At 47.9% G+C, this 15,530-nt stretch overlaps 1 protein-coding gene across 5 annotated transcripts in view; it reads right to left on the reverse strand.

Moving 5' to 3' along the window:
- Window positions 1-10,250, reverse strand: part of MAML2 (mastermind like transcriptional coactivator 2) — a 214,290-nt gene extending 204,040 nt beyond the window's left edge. Inside the window, exons 1-2 of one of the 5 annotated variants that reach the window (XM_062639346.1) lie at window positions 9,731-10,250; window positions 7,901-9,060 (exon numbers count right to left, since the gene is read on the reverse strand). In XM_062639346.1, the coding sequence (XP_062495330.1) occupies window positions 7,901-8,308 (408 nt within the window). In that variant the 5' untranslated portion in view covers window positions 8,309-9,060; window positions 9,731-10,250. Of the gene's footprint in view, window positions 1-7,900; window positions 9,190-9,367; window positions 9,611-9,730 lie in introns of those variants that run through there. The other 4 variants (XM_062639344.1, XM_062639345.1, XM_062639342.1 and 1 more) reach the window with 4 other exon arrangements.
- Window positions 10,251-15,530: the final 5,280 nt, after the last annotated feature.

The raw sequence follows: 15,530 nt of genomic DNA on the forward strand, positions 1-15,530 counted from the left end.
ATGACCCCTTTATCTCAATAATCTGTTGATGATCAATAGTTTCCAAAACTAAGAAGTAAATCTGTAGCTGTCGGAAAGTCATCCTCACATTTCCTATGGACAGTAACAGGCCACAGAACACAAAGCAAAGAGATGATTAATAGAGTGCTGGACTAGGAGTCAGGAAATCTGGGCTCCGTTCCCAGCTCTGCCACTGACCTGCTGTTTGACCTTGGGCAAGACACTTGACCTTTCTGTGCTTCTGTTCCTCCTTCCATTCTTTGTCTATCTTGTCTCTTGAGGCCCTAAGGTATGTGGGGAAGGGCACAGTCCTCACTGGGTGTTTGTGTAACACCTACTCTAGGGAGGTGCCTGCAGAGCTCTGTAATAAAGCCAGGGTACCACGGGGATGACTTTTGCACAATAGCATGTTTTGTTTCAAAACAGAATAGCCAGGATGAACCTTCCTGGGGTTTCATCTGTTAGCCCAGGAACTTAGCAGGTCTTTCAGCCAGCTGTAGGCTCAGGCAGCAGGTAAATAGGTTCGCAAGACCAGCTTCCTCACTGTGTCAGAAGCACTTTCACACCCGTTTTTAATCAGTACTAATATCTCTGCACCTTGATTCATCTGGGTTTGCAAGTGCAGCACAATTGTAACTGAGTGACACAGATAAGAACAGCTACAGGAGCCATTTCTGAACAAAAGGAATTTCTTCAGGGAACTGCCAACACCTGTATGTGAAGCCATGGGCATGACGTGTTTTCAAATTAATCCCAAAATGAATTTTTCAGTGAGTGTGTTGGAATTCTGTGTAAGGTATTCCACTAAGAAGTATTTCTGAGTCTTTCTCCCACCTTCAGCCATAAACATGAACCTTCCTCCATTGCTACCAGATGGGAGGCAACACATGCAGGACAAGGTGGCTCCCACCTGCTAGTGCTGTGGTGCAGCTGCAGCCTCAATGGAGCACAGATGACTTCTTAAGTGTATGCTTTCAGTTCCAGTCCCACTTTGCTCCCACTTTGCTGGAGCATCAAGAACATGAAGTGTTTGGACACATCCAACTTAATTGAGAGGCTAATTTGAGTACAAACTGGTGCAGAATCAACAGCAAGTAAAGCAAGAAAATATGAATGGTACATTTGTGATTATGAATGAAAAGTTGGAAAATGCTTTTCTCTCCTAAAAGGAAGGGGCACTGCCACATCTTGCACTTTTACTGTGAATCTTGGCAACGTGGTGCCATAAAAACCCAGCTCTGGGAGTAATTTGATTAGATGAAAGACTCATTTGGGCTTGTATTTCCAGTACTCATGCCTGTCGGTCAAAGGTGATTTGAGTGCACCTCTAAGGCCCAAGACACAGAAGTCAAATAAGAAGAATCCATCAACTTGTAAACATTGCCTGTGGCTTTGCCAAAGCAAACATTCAAATCTCCTGTCTTAGGCTCCATCAATAATGCATTTGGCTTCTAAGTCATCAAACCATCAGATCTCAATGCACTTTACAAAGGGGATAAATAGAGGAAACTTAGGTCTATGGAAGTGAAATAACAGGAGTAATAGGTTGAATAGATCCTAGAGACCAGAGTAGAAACACTGAGGGTTTAGCACTCATACCTAAGAACTGCTGCTTGAGAGTTGAAGGTATTTTGTGTTATGTATTGGTGTTGGCACTTTAGTACAATTATGGATTGATTACCTGCATCTAATAATACTTTGGAAGAACTTGACAAGGCATGAAAAATTCACAATTTGGCTCTCAAGTGGCTATAGGAAGCTTTTCATGGCAAATCTGGGCCATAAATAGTTTATGCTTTCATCTAAAAAAAATAAATAAATCTGTCTCTTAATACTGTTAAGTTGGCACCAACTCCTTTTTTGCAGCCAAGACCACTGCCTCTTTTACTGCTCAAAGCTGTTCCAAACTGTAGCAGCATGATATGAGTAAGGTTTACAGCCGCTGATTCAGATTTGTGGAAAAGACAGCCCTGTCGTGAATCCCATCAGCTTCATTCTACTGCTGCTGGGATTACTATCCCTGGGAACACTCATATGCAGACACCATGAAGAGGCCAAAGACGCCAAAGATCTTGTTCCTCTTCTCTTCAAGCAGCCAGGTGCCTAAAGTTTTTCTGCACACCGTGTAACTGAGTTTGTGCCCTCTAAAGTGTTGCATAGTGGTTTAATTACCTTCCTGTGATGGTGTTAGGTCATTGTCATGTAGAACTCCACCCTCAGCAGAGACCAGTGTCCCATGGCTGGGCAGTGATACGGTGCCGCCTGAAGAGCTCAAGCACAGAAGAGAAACAGTGGCACAACAGGAGACATGCACAAGGTCACAGAGAAGCTTGCTGGCAGGGCTGGCACCTCTATGCCACTGCTTTGTCAGCAGGAGCAGCTTGCCAGCTTCCAGCTCCTTCTACACCACATAGGTGCAATATAAATGCATCAGTGAAGATACTACCCTTCCCAAAGTTGTCAAAGGGGCCAGGATAGAGCCCCCTTCTTCTCCAGTAATGAGCCATGGGTGAAGTTTTTGTGAGCCAACATATTTGATAAGAAAGGCAGACTACAATTAGCCTCTGAAGATGGTATCTTGGTAGACAGGACCGTTGACAGCAGTTAGGAAGAGGCATGTTATGCCTTTCTTAATCTGCTGACTAACCTAGCTGCTGGGGTTTTTTGGTCACTGCAAGTTAACCAAACCTCACATACACCTTCTGCAGGCATTGTTCTTTGCAAGGGGAGAAGTAATGATAGTGAAGTCAGAGTTTCAGCATAGCAGCTTCTCTGACTCAGGTGTACCTTCCTAAGGTTCAGATTTCCCCACAGAGAGGCTAGCAGTTTACTGGAGTCACGCTTCCTAGCACGAAAGGAAGAGAAGCTGTGCATCACTCTCCTTTGTTGTGGTGCTACAAATCAGGAACTCAATCTGAGTACTGGAGGGGGTGCAAGGGCTCTATCAGAGGACCTGCTGTAATAGTCACGGAAGTTAAGGAGCCCATGGGTTAGCCTTGGAGAGTATGTCAAGTCCTGTCAGACAAACCGTTGATCTGGTTGTTACCTACAGAAACTTTGGTGGTGGAAACAGTGTTAAACAGTTTCAGAATGCAGGAGACTTTCATCAAGCGTATTCAAAACTTGAAAGGCTTCAAAGGAGGCAAGTGACTTGATTGGAGAGCTAGGACTGAAAAGGCTCCTATGCGGGCATACATTTACAAATTAACTTGCTGAACTTTTCATTAGGAATAGCTTTTATACAGCTTCCAGGGGTCTTCTTGAGTTTGGCTCAGAAAATGTCTCACAGTCAAGGGGAGCAAAGATTTTAAATGGTGCCCATGTCTACCCTAACCAAATGGCACCCAGCCGGCCAGAGGGCCCATGATAGCAGCGCAAAGTTTTGTACCCCCACAGGCAATGTAAGTTACTCATTTTACCTGACTTGGTTACGTACACTGAATTTATCAGAACCCAGCTTTGCTCCAGCAGAAGCATAAGGGGCAGACAGTGGTCCTTCACCTCACAAACAGAACATTTCATTGCTCTGGCACCAAACTTTGTTAGTCAAAAGATCCCACCCCAGCTTTGCAGAACCCACTTCTGCTCACCACTCCATAATGTCATTTTACCCCATAGCTGCTCACCTTATACTGCTTCCTTCAGAGCGCTTCCAAAAGTTACATATGTCCAGAACCGGAAAACACACCTATTCCTTCAGGCAACCCTGCCAGCCACCTAGCAAACAAAGAGCTTTGGAGATGGGGAAAGTCTAAACTTGGGCCAAAGATACCAGAGCACAATCCTCCCTTTTAAAATACTTGAGGATCATTAATGTTAGCACAGGGGAGGCCAAACCTCAGCAAGTACAGCGCGGATCATAAAAAAAGTTATTAGGAAACAAAGTCAGGGCTTCCATGAACATTAAAGGATCTCCGCATAACATAACTGCCTAAAATGAGGTTCACAAGCCAAACTTGGCACCACTCAGGCAGCCCTGTCTTCCACTGAGGTCCTCAGGGAACTGGGACAAACCCATTGACTCTTCCAGATCTATTCTGCCATTGATGAGAATTCAGGGGAGTAGGGGGAATGAACCCATTACCCTATTCCTTGGCTACACTGTCTTTATGGGACTGTTTTCCCTTCTCTCTTTCACCTGCGTGCAGACTACATCCGGGGAGCAGGCCACTTTCACAGCCACTCTTATGAGTACTGAAAATATTAATATATTTAATTAACATTTTAAACTAATCCTTATAACAATAAATTCAGCACAAATTTGACGTGGGTGAAAGTAGAACATATCCCTTGTGACTGATGACAAACATCACTTAACACACTCAGAGCTACTGGTGTGATGGCTGCAATGAAAGAACATGACCAGACTAATATAACAATGTCCATGAAACAGGGTCCACAACATGCACAGAGCAAAACGAACACTGCTCAGCCTGTGTCAGAAGAATGAAGGAATGAATTAGCTGCTGGAGATTTGAAACTGCAGTGCAAGAGCTTCGGTATTACCAATTCAGCGCTTAAGCCACTGAGGAATGCCCTCCAAAGCTAACTGTTTACATGTAACATAAATAATATAAACAGCTAAGTGCTGGAGGACATATACATACATAGAGATGTATGTATAAAAGAAAGACAGAATATTTTATCTGCTCCACTCTGCACCATGAAAAGTAACACCACCATATAAATAAACAAATGTCAGCTCTTGGGAAATGCAGGGAGGCAGAAAGCACTAAAGCTTTCCTAGTCATGTCCTGGAGAATAAATTTCTCCTTCACATGTACCCACATCCATTGGTCCTAAAAAATCTGGTCTCCACTCCCCAATTAGAACATGCTGCTGCCAAAGATGCCTTCTCAAAAATCAAAGTAACGCTGCCAAATTAAGCCTAAACCAAACCCCACTAAAAACTCTCTCTTCAGTTTTAAACTGTCCACTGGGAAAAGATCATTATCAACTAATAGTATCAACAACTAGATAATCACTTCAAGCTCTTTGATATGTTCAAGTGAACATTGTTTCAAATGTTATCAAGTGTCAAATATTTACTCTTGAGTACAACTGCGTAAACGACCCATCCAATGCCACTAAATATGACAGGCACACGTGTAACAAGAGCAGTGGGACCTGCAGAGCTAAAGAAACAACCCAGCTATTTTCAGGAGAGGAAGCGTGGGGATAATCTCGGTTTTGCAGCCAGTGTTCTGATAGCCAGAACTCCCCAAAGAGTTATGGCTGCCTTTGTACTTATCTGAGTCGGCTTTTTTAACTGGTGGACCCACAGCAAGGCAGGTGGAGCTTTGCAATACCCCATGGAGTCAGAGATGTGTGTCCAACCTCCCATGCTCAGTGTGAGACTCACAAACACTCCTCTTGTGCTTCCCCATGCTGAAGCTGCACTTGCCATAACTGAAGCTTAGAGGTGCACCTTGTTCCAGGACCCTGCACACCCCAGACCTGCTGTCTGTTGTACACAAAAGTCTAGAATTAGAGGAACAGTGCATATAAAGCTTCTACTGGATTTCCTCTGGGGAAACACCCCACAGCAGATGAATTCTGCTTAAGATGGTTCTCTTCTCCATCTATTTATAACACACAGGACAACAGGCTCAGTCTGCCTTGTCCTTCCTCTTGCTCAAGCACCCTTGGAATAACTGGTAGAGCAAATTTCTCCTTCAGCTATGGCTGGAGCAAAACCAAGACCTGGCAATTTCCTGGCCTGTCCCCGCCCTCTGCATTTTCAAGTACAGGAGCACAGTGCTGTACTACCTGGGGTATGACCCTTTGCCCCTTGAACTCATCCCAGACACTGTGATTTGCTTTTCCTTTTCAGTATTCACAACAATATTCTAAGGAGCTCTCGGTGATGGGAACATGTGCCTCTGTGACACAGAGACGTGACTTTGAACCCATGCTTTTCTCTGCTGCTTAATTAGGCAGTCCTACCAGAGCAGCAAATGAGGAATGGCTGTGTCAAGCACAGAGTGGGAGGATCAGTGATGTGCAGTGATACCATTACAACAATACTGCTTCATAAGCCAGGATTTCTTCAGTGTCAAAACATGGTTCAGGGCCTCAAACGTCATGCTCAGTGAAGTCACGTACCTTGTCAGCAGGATTACTGAACACTAGCATGCAAAACTGGGGGAGACTTTGTCAGACCTTTCTCTTGTCAAAGGCAGGCATTGCATGGAGTTATCTGAGAGGTAACACATCTTGCAATGAGGGGTGAGGGTCCTACACGGCACTGTCCAGCAAAGAGCTGGGTAACAATCACAAGTGGTATTCCAGAAACAAGGACAACTTCTCTGAGTTTCAAAGATGAAAATCTTCCAGTATTTCCTTTGGAGCTGTTTCATTTAGCACTACCAAACAGCTGCCTCCAGCTACCTCATGATAATAGTAACGACTAGCAAAACAAGTGAAATAAAAAAACCCAAACCAAAACAAAACACATCGGCCTGTTCCCTGATTTCAGAAAGTGGATTTTTTTCTGGGACATACATTATTAGGCAAAAGGCCTTTTTCTCCCCACATGACAAGTGCAATGCATTTCATCAATACACGCTGGAAAAATAAGATAATGGCTTTCTTGATTGTGACAAGGAACGTGGGGAGATTTAATCTGAGCACTGAGTCAGGTCAAATCGCCTAAGCTCCCTTTGGACACAATGTTATCGCGTTCACGCTTACATCATCACTCTCACGACTGATGCTGAGCAACGCAGCCCTCAGCGTCGATCCACGCACCGCAGCGAGCTCCCAGGGAAGAAGGGAGAAACAACCACAAAGGTCCCGTTTTAGCATACGTCAGGCACTGAGAAGGATAAGTTTGAAGTCTGGAGCGGAGGGAGAGATCTATTTTCAGCCGTTCCAATAGCAGGCACGGGCCTATCAGGACGCAGTCACTCTTAATATTTCACATGTGTGCCGAGAATTAGGGGTTGGATGGCAGCACCGCGCAGCACAAGCCTTCAAAAGCAAGGTACGCGGACTGCTCGTAACAGGAGACAAAGCTTCGCCTCCTTGGTATGTTCAGAGTGATTTCCAGTTGAACAAGGTCCAACCTGCCATTTACAACGCGGCAGTACCTGGAAAACTCATGTAACGCTGCTCGGTGGAACACGCACGGTGGTAACAACAACCCAGCCCTTTCTGGAGGTGCCAGCTCAGGGGGACGTCACTGAGAGCTGCCTACAACCACCGGCTGGGCACAGCCAAACACTGGCTCTTGCTTCTCAGCGCTGCCCATCTGCCTCATGCATATAAACCGGCCAAGGCTGAGGGAGGCGGCAACAAACTGTTGCCTAGAGTGGAAATCACTGTCTGAAGCTGCTACTGGATGGGATAATATGGGGCGTGGGGGGGCAAATCTTAGCATGAACGAAGCCTTAGCCTTAGCACTACTTCTCACCCCTGCTTGGGGATGCGCTATGAGCTTACCGCCAGTGCCCCTCCTCGGGGACGCCTGCTGTCACCGCCTCACAGGGTGATGACAGGGGCACACAACACGTTTTTAGGACCACAAACTGCTTCAAAGACGAAAAACCAAGCCCAGAAGTCCCGGAATGGCTTTGAGGGAAGACACGTGCCTCAGCTGCCCTGCCCCGGGCCGCGCAGACCTCCCCTCTGCTCTTCACACCCTCCATGCCACAGCGGGGCCCACCGCCTCGCAGGACCCAACACAGGGGGCATGAAGCACAGCGGGCCGAGCCGGGCGGACACGGACAGCCCTCCAGGACCGCCCTCGGGTGGGGACAGGCCTCGGGGCCGGCCCCACCTTCGCGCCTCACCGGAGGGATGGCTGCGGGGCCGGGTGCCCCGAGGGGATCCCGGGGGGGATTCTCCCTGCCGCCACGCGTGCAGCCCCTCCCCGCGGGCAGGGGGCGCTGTGACTCACCGCCAGGAGTGCCGAGGCGCGCTGCTCCCCCGCCGGCTGCTCGCCGTTGATGCCGCCGTTGCTGAGGAGGTGCTGGTGGTAGTCCGGCGGCGCGGCGGCGGTGGCGGTGGCCGCTGCGGTGCCCGGTCCTGCGGCGGCGGGCGCCTTGTGGTGCTTGCCGGCCTTGCGGGCGCCCTGCCCCTGCTGCACGAGGTGGAGGAGCTGCAAGGTGCTCTCCCGCTCACGGTCGGAGCTCTCGGCGCGGCCCCGCTCGTAGCGCCCCTCGCAGCTGAGGTGGTGCTGGCGGCACACGGCGATGCGGGCCCGCAGCCGCTCCACGATGGCGCTGTGCACACGGGGCGCCGCCGGGCCCCCCCCCAGCAGCCCGGCCCCCAGCCCCGCGGCCGGGGGGGGAGCCGTGTCGCCCATCGCTGCCTGCCGGTCCTGGCCCTCCGGATGGGTCGGTGCTCACTGCCGCATGGAGATAGGCGGAGGAGGGGGGGGAGAGGCGGGGGCAGCGGCGGGAGCCCGAGCCGGGGGCTGGCGGCGGGGCGGAGGGCGGTCAGCCTCGAGCCCCCGGCCCACCCCGACCCGGCCCCCGGGCGGTGACGGCCCCGCGGGGGGCTGACAGATCGGGGAGAGCGGGAGGACGGGGCAAAGGGGGGGGGATCGTTAGGGTCGGGCCAGCATCGGCCGGGCAGGGGACAGGGGGTCGGGGGACGCCCGGGGTACGGGGGGGGGATCCGCCGGGGGAAGGGGGGCGGAAAAAAGATAAAGCGAGCCGCTGCCTCCGAAATGAATCCCTGTGCGAAGGAGATCTCCCTCGGGAATGAGTGAGACTTGGCAGGTTTATTGGGTTTATTTCATTTCGGGGGAGCGGGGGGCTTATTCCTTGAAGTGGAAATTTAAGGCATGGGCGTGCTCGGCGGCACGGAGAAACCCCCGGCGGCCCGAAAATCCCGATTTGGTGGAGTGGGGTTGGTGGTGGGTTCTTTTTTCTCTATTTATTTCTTTTTTCCTAAAGTCTTTAGTAAATATGCAAATAAAGAGCCGGGGAAGGAGGTGGAGGCTGCTCGGCTTAGTTTAGTCTTTGTGCTTTCTCGTTTCTCTCGCCCGCTCTTTGCTAGCCACTCTTCGGTTTATCACCGTGTCCAACTGCCTGCCGCTAAATTGTAGTTCCTCTAAAAATAAGAGAGACGGATCCCCCGCTCCGGAACAATGTCAGTCAGTGGACTTCCAGACCACGCTTCGCCTGCTGTTAATCCAGCCACTGGATAAAATCCGTACTGGTTTCAGCGCTTATTTCCCCCCTTAGTAATAAAAGCAACAATCTACGAACCCAGGCAAAGAACTCCTCTCGCGTACTTTCCCTTATACTCCCAGATACTGAATAGTTTCAAGTACAGTTTCAAGAAAGGGGGGGGGAAAAACAAGCGAAAAAGCCAGCCCCTCTTCAGACCGTAATTACAAACGCAGAGTTGCACTTACAAACTTCCAGCACTTTGCACCCAGAACCGTCCGGCCACTTTTCCTTTGTGTTTTTGTACGTTCCATCCCCGACCCGCTGGGGCGGCTGCTCGCCGGTGCGCTATCGGCGCTGCCTCCGCTGCCGCCGCCCGCTGCCGCCTGCCCGGGCTGCCCCTCGGCGCGGTGCGGCGCGGAGCGGGTCCGCGGTGCGCGGAGGCGGGGGGCGGGTGTCACCGGCGGCGCGGCCGCCGGGGAGGCCGGGGCGAGGCGCGGAGCCTCCCAGCGGCCGCGGAGGGGAGTCGGGCCGCTGCCGCCGCCGCTCTCCGGGAGGTATTTGCATGGGAGGAAGCCAAGGAAATCCCCTTTCGCCTCCTCGCTCTGTACCTGGGTGCGCTGAGCCGCCGCCGCCGCGGAGCGCAGCCTCCCGCTCTCTCTCCTCCCTCCCGGCGGCGAGACCTTCGGGCTAGCGAGTGCGAAGGAGCAAGCCCTCGAATCAATCGCGGCGCTGCGCTCCCCGACCGGCTGGATTCCTCTGGAACAGGCGGCAGAAAAACAAGCAGTCTTTCCCCGGGCGCTCGCACGCACGGGACGGCCCCGGGACGCGGGAGCTGGGGACAGCGGGTCCGGAGCTGCTCCCGCACAGCCCAGGCCGTGCGCTTGTCCTGAACGAGCCCTCCGGGCAGAGCAGGGGTGGCCGCTGCTGCGAGACCGGGCCCCCGAAACTGGCCTTGCTGCGACGGGTGGCCGGCGGGGTGCTGGAGGTGAGCTGCGAGGGAGGCGGCAGGAATAGCTCAGAGCTGGTCGGCTGTATTAAAAGCAAGACGCTGTCGTGCTGCCGTGGCTTCATCTCCACAATTCCCTAATATCTACCTGGGAAGAAAAATGCTCCCCCCCCAAGCGTGCAGAGACACAGCCCCTATGGAAAGCCTTTCAGGAGTTAGAATCCCTAAAATAAGGGTGCATCATCTCATTTAGCGCTGCTGTGGGGAGCCAGTCAGAAAAACCTACAAATTTCATCACATCATACCAGGAGCATTAAGTTGTGGGTGAGGAGGAACTAGTGATAACCCTCTCAGGTGGCTTTTTCCCTTTCCAAGGTCATGCACATAAATACTTTGAATGCCAATGATGAAATAATACATTCCTGGAGATTGCCCCCAAAATACATAGAAGATCTGCAGCACTGGATATATAGGAAGTGCAAAAGCCCTTCCATGACCCCAATCTCCTTCAGGCAGGAACAAACATCCATGTTGGTCTCCAGGATCTGGTTCTGTTGGCACCAGCCAGAGCCTCCAGCGCATTCAGATTTACCCCAGCAAAGACTTGGATTCTTCTCTGGGACAAGGTGTGGGGAAGCCAGGTTTGTGGATGTGCTACCTTCAGAGGAAGGAGAAGGGGATTTTTTTGTCCAGCCTTGAGCAACTGGGGAAGAGCGGGTTATTATTTGATAGACAACAGCACTGTGCATCTGTTGAGAACAATGGGCTGGCACAGGTGGAAAATAAAATGAAATTTTAATGATTGTAAAATAATGGACAATGTAACCTTTGCTTCAGGCCTCGCTTGGGCTTTTATTCACTCTTTACAGCTCAGATGTCAGCGCTGTGTTTTGGAGGGTCAGTCACAGAGTACACGTGTAACAGTAACACACACATCTCAGGGAGAAGAAGGAAGGGTGTTTCAATCAAAATCTGGGCTGGGGTCTTCAAAGTGGCTGTTTCAATATTAAACCAGTGGTGCTGCTCCAGAAGGTACTAGGGTACCTGTGGGAGCTCTCCCTTTCTGACATGAATTTGGAGAGCTCAGAGAATGATCTTTCAAAACGAAGATGTTTGTATTTTAACTCCAGAGGTTTAGGATGCGCTTTTTGCCAAGCAGCATCTCATTTGCTGTGTGGTTTGATACGGCCCTTTCAGGCGAGAGGCAGCTGGTTGCAGGGCAGCGCTGCAAGTCCCGGCGGTGGCTCAATACGCAGCAAATGCTGCCCCTGGTGTTCCCGAGGAGGAAATGCCCCAAATCCGTCTTTCCAGCTCTTCAGGTTTTGCCCAGGAGACCCTGGTGAATGTTCCCAGCCCTGGACACCGCTGTCGCGTTTGGACTGGCTTGTTGTCAGTTTTCTTAAACGCAGTTCCTAACATTATTGTAACAATACTCGCAATTCACATTGTAGGCTTTCTAATACATGTAATAAAACATTAATGTAACAGGTCCTGAATAATTCATTACTTTTTCCTTCACTGATTTGTGACCACTTACATGACATTGCACCCTCACACAAGCTGTCATGCTTGAGCATTTTTTCTGTGTGAATCCCCTGTTGCTGTAGAAGAGCTGAGTTCCCCTCATCGGCAGTCTCTTCCAGAGCAGCAACACACTTGTGCTGGGTTCACAGCCAGGAATTCTCACCATAGACATCCCATTGTGCTAATAACTTCCCAAAAATGGAACAGAGACTGTGATGAACCAGTGTTGCTTAAAAACTTGAGTATGAGCTCCAACTGAGGCACACACCTCTTCATCTGTGTTTAGAATCGCTTCCAAGTTGTATCAGTTCCACCAGAATGGTACATACTTAATCAGTCCTATGGAGGATTTTGGAAACTGGACCTTTACAGCTTCAGCTACGTCCATTATTTGCCTTTCAGCAAAGGTTCTTGGCCATTTTGAGCAACTGCAGTTACATGTACATGTATTTCCTGGGGTATTCCCAGCCAGGCAGGCTCACGTGCCTGGCAGCTCACCTGGTGAACTGTTTAACTTTGAGGCAGAGCCTGACTGTCTGACTACACCTGAGTAAGCTTTCTTGTCCTTAAGTTTTGGGCACAAGGTACATGCAATTATTGCTCTGTTTAAACTGTGAAATAAGTAATCTTATGGCTTGTTTTACACACCCACACCACTTTTTTAATTAAGAATATAATCCCTGGAGCAATCTAAAGAAACTGTCTACATCCTATTTAATAAACAGGGAAAAATAACCCAAATGACCCCATACCATCACTTTTTACCTAGAAAAATACCAAAATTGAGGGCAGTGTAGTCACTGAGGGGTTATTACCAGGTTCTTTCAATACCATTTCACATGTTTCTCACATTATTCCCTGGCTGGTAGATCATACTTTCTTACATTCTTTTTGTATAACCTCTAAACAGAGATTAGGAATTGGTACTACTTCTTTCTCAAAGGAGAATCAGAAAGTCAACTTTATAAAGCCTGTTTTGTGTGCACTGCAGTGGTATTGTATTTACACGTTTATCTAACACACCCACTCTGTTTATCCAGACAGACTTAAAAAAGGATAAAAATACAAGTCTCCCTGTATCCAAATAAAAGCAAACTAGAGGAGGTAAGCATGGGAATTGCCTGCAATTGCCTGACAAACTGCTAGAAACGCTGCTTTGGGAAACAGGCAATGACTTCACTGTCAGTAACAGCTATCTACTATTGATCCACAAAGACTTTCTTTCCCCAAACTGATAGACACAGTGAAAACTTCTCCTATTTTACTAGAACTGGATACAGAACATAGGCTGAGGAGAGCCTTCTCTCCCAGGAGTATATTACGTTAGTAACCCTGATCCTCTGCGTAAATACCTCATGTGAACTTTATCTTAACCGCAGTCTCCGGTTACAGAACTTCAACTAAAGCAGGTTATCGAAACATTGCAGGAACAAAGGTAATTTCCAAGTATGACCATTAATCACCCCTGCCAAGCATAATCACCTACTGAGCTCTCTTCATTGTTCCATTAAGACAGGTACTTTATCTTAATTAGAACTACTACTTCAAAAATTAACACTAAAGACAATTAAAAATGGCCTAGCAGAACAAACATTATGTTCTCTCACCCCCTAACTCCATCAAATTCTCTAGTGTGGAAAAGGAAGTATGAAGGACCAGTCAGATTTCTGACTTCTTCCATCATTAGAAAGCCACAGATTTTTTTTTCTACCAGAAATACTGAGTACTTCTATATATAAACACTCTATAGGGGTAATAGCCCCCTTTGCACTGTGTGCTGTATAACCACCATTTACAGCCTGTCCTGGAAAACTGGATCTGCAGTTTTACATGTATGGTTCTTCTAAGCAATCTTTTTGTTTCCTGTGGTGAAGACAAATGTAAATGTGATGTCATGATGCTTCAGTCTCTGTCTTGCAGAAACTCTTCAGGTAAAACAACAGCCATAAAATACTTCCTTAAACCATGACACTCAGTGAGGGCAATATCAAAGATGAAGAAAGATTACACCTGCACAAACACTATGTCAGCCCCTGCCAAGCCAAATCGAGTATTGGTTTCCTAATGAAATAGGAATCAGTGATGTTGATTTGAGGCACGGTCTTAGTCCAACTGGTGATGTCACAGACAAGATTTATACACTGATGGAGGTGCTTTCTTCCAAGAAGCTCAGCAGCATACTTTTATATCCCTCTTAAAAAAAAAAAAAAAACAGATCTGGAACAAAATGCCTGCGGGAACAAGAAGTTAAGAGCTCACACCTTTTAGGTTAATGAAGAGGAGGTGATAAACGTGATCTGGGATGCGGTAGGTATCAAAAGATGAGTAAAACTAATCACTGGAACAATCTAGGAATTTTCTTTTTGATCACAATGTATGTAGTCTTGAAATAGCATCAGTAATCAGCAAGCAAAATTTCACAAACTTATTTTGTGACTTATCAGCAAACAGTTCAAATGTGGCAAAATGAGAAATTAACCATTTTGACAGCAAAGATTTTAAATAAAAATCATAAAAATCGTACAGTCTTGAGAGTTTCCAGAAAATTCCAAAGGCAGCAGAAATTAAGATCAGTCAGGAAGGCTCTGAGGGGACATACTCCATTTTGTGGTACAAACCTCAGTTAGTTCAGAACAGTGTTCCTTGGTAAGAACGAAGTTACACCAAACATGAATCTTATTATTCTAAAGAAGTCAACAAAAGTGTACAGATGTTCTGTTAACAGAAGGAAGTGGGGCATCAAGGGACATTACCTTTCTTAAAAGGGATATATTTGAGATGGATTCCTGAGCCCTTGCTTTGGTAACCAGGGAGATAGGTATAAGATATATCAAATCTCAGAATATTTACATATCTTACAGTTCAGGTATGGAAATAATTTCTGCAACATAAGTTTATTTAAGAGTAGGCCTTGAATCTGTTTACTGGGATTTTTTATCTGTTTTATAAATCTTGTATCTGTATGGGGGCAAGGGAGAACTGATGATACCCGCTCACACTAATAGCACACAAACCATTGCTGCATTTTAACTGCTAAAATGTAAGAGCAGTTCATTTCTTACAGTGAATGCTGGAAGAAGGGCACTGAACAATGAATCAAAAGTACAGTTTCTATGGTAAAATGCAGCACATGTTCACCATTGCCTGACAAATCAGTGTATGTGTTACCAGTAGAGGGGCAGAGCAAATGCAGGGATTTCTTCTGGACAAATCCATGAGAAATAAGGTTTCAATTTCTTTGCTTCTGAGAGAGTAGTTTGTTGAAAGAACACTTCTTATACTGGAGGCCCTGGAGCTGATCACAGGATTGCAGGTGGAGTCTCATGAGAGCTGAGTAGAAGGGGAGAATCACCTCCCTCAACCTGTTGGCCACACTCCTTTGGATGCAGCCCAGGATCCAGTTGGCTTTCTGGACTGCAAGTACACCCTGCCGGGTAACGTCCAGCTTTTAGATCGGACAATACAGTACTTGACCTTTCCCAAATCCTCAAAAATCTACTCCCCTGGCCCCCAAAAAGTCTGGTTTGGGCTTCATGTGATCCAGTTAAGCCACACATCATATTTCTGAGTAACTCCTATTTTCTGCTAAGCTATCCTGGAAAAATTCTTATCTTGCATGGCCACATTAATTCATTCTCTTTTTTAGTTACTGCAAGTTGTTGCCATTAAGTTTGCACAATGTAATTTGATGTTTAAAATCTCAGTAAATTGCCCCAGCTGCTTATCAGAGGCAGCAACGTGGGCCCAAGTGTTCATTTAGAGGCTAAGCCAGACTCAGTCTGTTTGACGCCTGTAATGTGACTCATCACCTACTCTCTAAAGAGAGGATGACTGCTGTGCTGCAGACGGAGTCGGGACTGCAGCATATTTCCTCTGTTGCCTTGCAACAGTCAATACTGACTCCTCAGAGGGGAAACAGATCTTTGCATTTGGGTCCT

The sequence above is a fragment of the Pezoporus occidentalis genome, unplaced genomic scaffold (assembly GCF_034315485.1).
Source record: "Pezoporus occidentalis ecotype Australia unplaced genomic scaffold, CSIRO_AGI_Poc_V1 ctg6, whole genome shotgun sequence".
Classification (NCBI taxonomy): Eukaryota; Metazoa; Chordata; class Aves; order Psittaciformes; family Psittacidae; genus Pezoporus; species Pezoporus occidentalis.